The sequence below is a fragment of the Capsicum annuum genome, chromosome 2 (assembly GCF_002878395.1).
Source record: "Capsicum annuum cultivar UCD-10X-F1 chromosome 2, UCD10Xv1.1, whole genome shotgun sequence".
Classification (NCBI taxonomy): domain Eukaryota; kingdom Viridiplantae; phylum Streptophyta; class Magnoliopsida; order Solanales; family Solanaceae; genus Capsicum; species Capsicum annuum.
This window is the reverse complement of record NC_061112.1, coordinates 141,622,350-141,629,535: the sequence shown is the minus strand read 5'-3', so window position 1 is coordinate 141,629,535 and position 7,186 is coordinate 141,622,350. Positions and strand designations below refer to the sequence as shown.

The window sequence follows — 7,186 nt, the reverse complement described above, 5'->3', positions numbered from 1 at the left end:
ATTATTTTCACGTAATTATGCACACTCACAATTTTGCAAAATACATTGTCTAGTTTTGCTTTATTTAATACTATTTATTGATATTATTATTTATTGACATTGTTATTATATATATTACTATTATTTATTATTATAATTTATTGTTTAATTATTATTTTTTCATTATTATTTATGTTTTATTATTTAATGTTATTATTTATTATTTAATTACTATTATCATATATTATTATTATTCCAACTTTAATTTAAATAACAGCCTAATCAAAATTACCTTGCTTGATTTTATTTACCTTTTAATCCAATTTTATTTAATTTCTTACAATTATAGCCTATTTTTACCCAATCCATTACAATCTTAACCCAATTTCTTACAATTTGAGCCATTACTTTTCATCCTAGCCACATTTTAATTCCCCCATGACATTAAATATCATCCGTCGATCAAAAACCAATCCAACGGTTGAGATCAAAAGATCTCTCTTTCCATATTTAAAACCTTCAAACCCTAACCTTAATTTTTTTTCTCCAACTTCTGCCTCTATCTCTCCACCTCTCTCTTCTCTCTCTCTTCAAACACTTCCAAATCTCGATCTCCCCCCTCTCCTCCAATCTCTTCATCACCAATCGACCACCAAAACCACCCTCGCCGCTTTGAGTCCTCTTCGCCAGGCTGCCATCTCCGACAAACAGCCTTCGTCGTCGCCTCTTCCTTCTCCTCATACGCGCCGCCAGCGCCTACCCCAGGCGACTCCAACCGCTTCTCCGATGGCCAGCCCCCTCCCTTCTCGTCCTCCACCGGCGAACAGCGCCACCAGTGGCGGCGCCATCGACGGAGATGGCCAGCCAAGCCTCCACGCCGCCTCTCCATCCTCCGTCCTCCAGTCGCCTTCTTTATCCCCTCCGGAGAACGTCCAACAGCCGCGACATAGCCTCGACTCCTCCCCCCACAGCGATACCTCCGGCAAACCCCTTCGGCGTTCCATCCATACAACCCTTCCTCATTGAAAATGATGGATTCTGAGAGAATCCGTCTTTAGTTTTGATCCCGTGTTTGAAATATGTGTGTGAACTTTAGTATTATTTCTTCATCTGTGTCTCTCATAGAAAGATTCTTCGAATCGAGTATGGCCAAGTTTGATTTTTGCTGAATAAATATGTTGATTTTAAGTCTGTAATTTTTATTCAACCCTATTTGCATGTCCTGCTTGATTGAAATTTCGTGACACTTAACTTGAATGGTGAGTCAATTTTTTCGTCTCTCTCTGGTACGTGCAAACACGCCTAACTTCTTGCAACTTCACATTTTTTATACCACTTAGTCAATATGGGTAAAAAAATCCCAACTTCTTTTGTGACTTGATTTTAACTTTCTGACAAGATACTCATTACTAATCACTGTAGATTGTTGCTTGCTAATATTGACTATTTTTTGGGGCATGTTTTATGATTTTGTAATCGCCTTATTGTAATTGTGGTACTACTATCGTGTTAAACGAATGATTATTTTCCTTTGTGACGGGTTTTAAAATTCTTGACTGTGCCTAATTGATAATTTACAGTTGATTGATTTATATACTATCTTTAATTGAGAGACGTGGCTGATTACTTTAAATATGGTTTATGGTAAGTAATTACTTTTGATTGAGTCGTGCCAATTTTCTTCTAAAAATTAAGTACTATTAATTATTGTTTTCCTTGATTATGTGATCACTATATGGTAGTTCTTCTTTTCTTTGGTAAGTAAATAATTTGTATGACTGATTTGCTTAACCGATCTTTCCTTTATTGGATTTGACTAAATTTTGTGTGATTTTATATTTCCCTTAATTAGCATATAATCTGAAAAGGAAATTTGGTTGACAGACATCCCCTCACACGTTAATTATGGTAAATTTTGATACCTCTTCTTGATTTCATTTAACAAGTAGGAAGGATCTCTTTTTACTTGTTCTATTCATGGAAATTTCAAATGTTATAATTTGACATACCCTTGTTTATTTATTTATGGCAACTATAGTATGATTGGTGGAACGGATTGATTTACCCCATCCATTTAAGGGAACAATCCCCTTAATTGATTCATTATATGTTATTCTTCCTTCATTAAATATTATTCTTCCTTCATTATTTGGGATTATGGACGGCCCTCCTCACTATATAAACTCACCATCCTCTTTTTCTAAGTGGACAGACTTTTCCTTCGCTATTACTCCCTCTATTTTCTGTTAAAAGTACTTTGAAGTTCTTTGGCACTTTGGATTTCGAAAAACATTCGGTCTTCTCCTTGCTGCAATTGCTTTGGGTTCTATTATTATTGTTTAGTGCCTAATCAGTTAGTCTCTATCGACACATTCTTTTCTTATTCTGTAGCATTTGTGATAGCAAAGCATTGAAAGCATGTCTATAGGAACTAATTTAAAATAATTATGTTGTGCTTACTTGTTATGCCTGTGTTTCTTTGTTCCTCTATATAAGACAATCTGTTGGTATATTCAAGTATTCCTTCTATGCTTGTACCACTCTTTTGCACGTATGTGACAGGTATTAAGTGGTATTGGAAAAGTCTCCGGGGACTTGGGAGTGGTTTCTAATTTCTTTCTTAGTTTAGTTTCATAGCTTCATTTTATTTATTCATTGGTCTGTATTGTAATACAAACCTCACTGATGTAATGGTAATTATTGGGATGGGGATTTGTGCTCTATGAATCGCGTAGGCAAACACAACCTTAGTTTGTCCATTCTTAATTATCCTACGCATCAAAACTTGTCCCATTTCCCCTCACACGAAGATTCTCGTCCTTACACTGTGAATAAAGCAAGTGATGAGCCGTTTTCATCACTTACAACTTTATTTTCTGCTAATCTTATTCTTTCTCTGAACAGCAGAAGGTTTCACTTCCTGAGGTTACTCAATAGCCTAAAGAAAGGATTTTTATTCTATTTTTTGTGTGAGTAAGTTAGCATGTACCTCTATTGTACAAATGATTTTGCTTTTTTCATTGTCGTAAAGAAGATTAAAACAAGAAAAGAATAGCTGACTAGAGTGAACTATAACCAGTTCTAGCTGTTTTCTTGAACAGTAGCACATTTGGTGTAAGTTGAAGACATTATGGGTATTGTTGTTTGTATTTTCTTATTCTGTGTTTACTTTGTTTGACTGTGGTTTCTTGTGAAAGTTTTGTCATAATTGAACACAGCTCACGGTTTTACTTTTCATAGCTATTTTCTACTTTCTTTCTGATATTTTGTTGGATTTTTGCTTTGTTTCTTGCATGAAAATGTAAGTTCTTTTTCCCCATTTTATTTTTTTAGGCCAAGGAGGGTGAGTGATGTGGTGGGTAGAGGGGCCAGTAGGGTTTTTTTTTTTTAATTCTTTCCAAATTAATGTGAAGATAATGTTTGATAGGATCTTATTAGGAAGACAAAGTGTGTGAATCACATTCAGCAGAGTGGGAGAAAAGGTGAAGAAATTTAAGAGAGGATTTTGAAGGATGAATGTTAGCTCAGCTAGAGAAATGAATGATAGTTTAGCCACTATTTCTGAGAGAAAACCTCAAAGGCCTTGTGGTTGTGTGGGCATTTTCTTTCAGCTCTTTGATTGGAACCGTAGATTTTCCAAGAAGCTGTTTCCAAAGAAACTGCTTTCACTAGGTTAGCTACTACTACATTCCACTCATTTTAAAAGTAGAATGGTTAATTTCTTGAAGGTGATTCTAGCTAGAGGCTAAATGATTTCTTTTTTTGGGCTGCTTTCTTATAGCTTGCTTAAAACAAGCTTCAAAAAAGTTTGGAGGGGATGAGAAGAAGCCAAAGCTTCGTTTGGTACTCATTTCTTGAACTATACTCCCACATTTAGCTTTCTTTTTCTTCTATTGTCTCAGATGTTAGGCTGATAGGAAAGTTTTTGTTTTTATTGTTTTTGGTTCTTGTATGAACAATGTAGATTGTTGATGAGAACAGTGGGGGTTTTCCAAATGCAAAGAATAATGGAATGACCAATACACGTTATGAAAGCAAGCGCGAAATAAAAGCTCCAAGTTTGGTTACTAGGCTTATGGGTTTGGAATCGATGCCAGCAGGATCAGGCAGTAAGCCCCAAAAGGCTTCAACTTCTGAAACTTGGAGCAATGTGGCAGACAAACTTGGTGCTCGACCTGGTAGATCTGATAAAGAAGATATGGATTTGGAGATTGCCGAAATAATCAGTTTGGAATCGATGCCAGCAGGATCAGGAAGTAAGCCCCAAAAGGCTTCAGCTTCTGAAACTTGGAGCAATGTGTCCTACTAGATATTTTTCTCCTTCAGAAGATGAAGCAGATTTAGCACCTCATCATTTGGAAAGACCTAATCCTTGTGTGGATTCAAAGATTTTGAAAGGAACATCTGTGCCTTCATGTAAAAATTGTGGTTATTTTCTTCATAGTAAGAACGGTACACCAAGTGTGGAAGAATACTCATCGTCTGTCTCGTCACCTGTCTCTTGTGAATCTGGACCTCCGTGAGAAGGTCCAGGAAGAAATATGCCAAGGTTGCCCATTTTCAGCAGCAGGGATCAACTAAAGAGAGTTATTGAGGGTTCATCCTCAGACGCCACTGCTGAAATCGATGATGTATCATACTATGCAGAACTCATATTGGGCGAAAGATCTACTAGCAGAACTCGAATGGAGATGCATGGAACCCGCCAAGGGAACAATGTAAAGAAGGATACATCATCTATCACTCATGTGGTTAATTAGAAGCAAAATCAAACAGCTCAAAATAGAGAGAGGGGTCTTATAAAGTCTAAGCCAAGTAGTTTGCAGAGCAACAGAGTTTTAGCAGTTGCAGAATCTATGAATAATACCCAAAATTTTGTTGCACAAAATAAAAGGCCTAGCAGGAAAGAAGATTTATGTGATGATGGTGCTGTATCTTCTAGAAATACTTGCATGAATTTCCAGGTAAGATGTTTAAATGTTATCTATCTGAAGTTGCAACGAAAAAAATACTGAATGACCTCTTGTGAAATATATTCCCTTTTAAATCTGAAGCAACTTAATTACCTATGCCTTCTTAAGCGGTTAAACAGCTTTGGACTTCTGGATAGTCATAAAATTCATTTGATGAAATTGGTTCTCTTCCTGCCTTTGTGCATCATATCATACTAAACTAATACTAGGTGCATGTGCAGTCAAGATAACTTATACAACACACTATGCTACAGAAGAACACTTCTATTAGGTTTATAATATGTAATCAGAGCACAGAGAAAAAGACAATGGTTGATAAAATTTAGAACGACTAAATCAAGCAAAGCCTAGTACATTAAAAGTTACAGATTACGCAAATTTAGCATCAGCTCTATCAGGGAATCCACATCATATACTGTGACCAAAGAGTGTTATTTAAAGGTTTAGTTATTGTACTATTATTCAGCATTTCCCCCCTCCCTTGCTTTTCAAGTGCATAAAAATTTCTTAGTGTGTCTTGCTTCAGTTATGAACCTATTGTTATTTTTCTGAATCTTATTATTGCTTTTGAATTCATGCTCAGGCCATACTAGATTCAGAAGCAACAAATTTTGTTGGGAATTCACTTGATCACCATAGTTCAGGATGTGTTCTTGAAGCTGCCTTTTCAACTGACAGCTACCTCTCCAGCAGTCCCAATAGTAGCTCAAGTATGGTCCCCGATTCAATATTTTACTATTTGCATACTTCTTTTCTTTCCCTCAAATACATAAATTAAAAAATAAGACAACTCTGAACTTGGATTTCATGCTTTTAATAAATATTATGCTTGTTTACTTCCAGAGGACAAAGTGTTTACTGAATAAGTGGACACTATTGATGATGCTGATAGAGATCTTTCGGATTGTGAGACCTCATTATCCACCAGGAAGAGTTGTAGAGAACTGATCACAGACCATTTTAATAGCGTTTTTGGAGTGCTAAGGAAGATTGATCTGTTAAAAGAAAGCAAACTCAGTTACGCAAAATAGGTCATTTTGAACACTGAACTCATATTTGGAACTACACCTCAACAGTAGGCTCTACCTGTAGAGGATGGGTTCTTTGTGAGCTATTTTCTCCTCAATGAACATGAAATGTTTTCAAGTCTTCTGTGGATGAATGTTGGTCAGTTGCTTGGCTTTAACGACCCAAAACAAATGAATTAGCTTAAAGGATTCGCCTTTGATTGTCTATTAGAGTACCGAGACTCAAAATTTGCTCGATACTCTAATTCTGGTTTCAGAACCTTCACCAAACTACCATCAAGTATGACCAAAGAGATTCTGATTGCTGGTGTTATTGAAGAGGTCGAAGATTGGACAGAATTCTTGATTTGAATCCAGATGAGCTAATAGAATGGGAACCCATCCTCTACTGACTTCCAGATTGAAGAATATGAATGTGGCACAGAAGTTCCTAGGCATATTCTCCAAGAATTAGTGGATGAAGTTGTTTTGGACCTCTATAGTTCTAGCTAAATTTGGATGGAACTGTTAGTAGCTCCTCTTTTTGAGACTTTGTTGCAAGCCTATCAGTGCTGTTCTCATGTCATAACTCTTGCCTCAATAATGTCAAGCAAATTATTTTGTACAAATCATTGATTCTGCATCTGATTCTACTTATTATACTTGTGCTTTTGCATTTATGAACATTAAGAACAATCCCTTCGTGAACATCTGTTTGAAGAAGAACATTACAAGCAAAAAATGAAAAATGGTTGAAATGTAAGAACAATTTAAAGGAAACCCAATAAGCCTAAATGGATGCATATGAATTATTATGATATTCAATATTCATCAATCCATAAGCAAATTACTTTCTATAGTTCCTAGTAGGTTACAATGAGTCGGTCCGATTCAAACCTATTGCTCTATACAACTCTTAAGACAAATTTATAAAATCAACCTTCTGTAAAAAGAAAATGTAAATCAAAAACCAATCTTTCAAGCAAGTAAAAAGGACTATCCGGTGCACTAAACTCCCGCTATGTGCAGGTTTTGGGCCACAAGGGTCTATTGTAAGCAGATTATGTTTCCATAGCTTGAACTTGAAACATCCTCGTCATATGGTAGCAACTTTATCGCTTATGCCAACTTTATTGGTTACACCAAGACTCCCTTGTAGGCAAATAAAATGTAAAAAAGATCGAAGAATCAAAACCACATGAAGAATGATTCTCCTTCATTCTTCAG

The 7,186-nt window shown here is 36.0% G+C and overlaps 1 protein-coding gene across 1 annotated transcript; it reads left to right on the top strand.

Annotated features, from left to right (window-relative positions):
* The first annotated feature begins 1,771 nt into the window (after positions 1–1,771).
* LOC107860050 lies at positions 1,772–6,616 on the top strand. The gene is made up of 6 exons (XM_047407257.1): positions 1,772–2,952; positions 3,407–3,651; positions 3,761–3,822; positions 3,944–4,943; positions 5,536–5,662; positions 5,796–6,616. Exons 2-4 carry the CDS (start codon positions 3,492–3,494, stop codon positions 4,286–4,288), a joined length of 567 nt encoding a protein of 188 aa, XP_047263213.1. The 5' UTR covers positions 1,772–2,952; positions 3,407–3,491; the 3' UTR covers positions 4,289–4,943; positions 5,536–5,662; positions 5,796–6,616.
* The last annotated feature ends 570 nt before the right edge of the window (positions 6,617–7,186 follow it).

Bases quoted from the DNA above. Each gene is read 5' to 3' on its own strand.
- LOC107860050 (XM_047407257.1), top strand. From the start codon at position 3,492: ATGAATGTTAGCTCAGCTAGAGAAATGAATGATAGTTTAGCCACTATT. The intron at 3,652-3,760 runs GTTAGCTACTAC...GCTTTCTTATAG, and splicing joins AAAGAAACTGCTTTCACTAG to CTTGCTTAAAACAAGCTTCA. The intron at 3,823-3,943 runs GTACTCATTTCT...TGAACAATGTAG, and splicing joins AGAAGCCAAAGCTTCGTTTG to ATTGTTGATGAGAACAGTGG.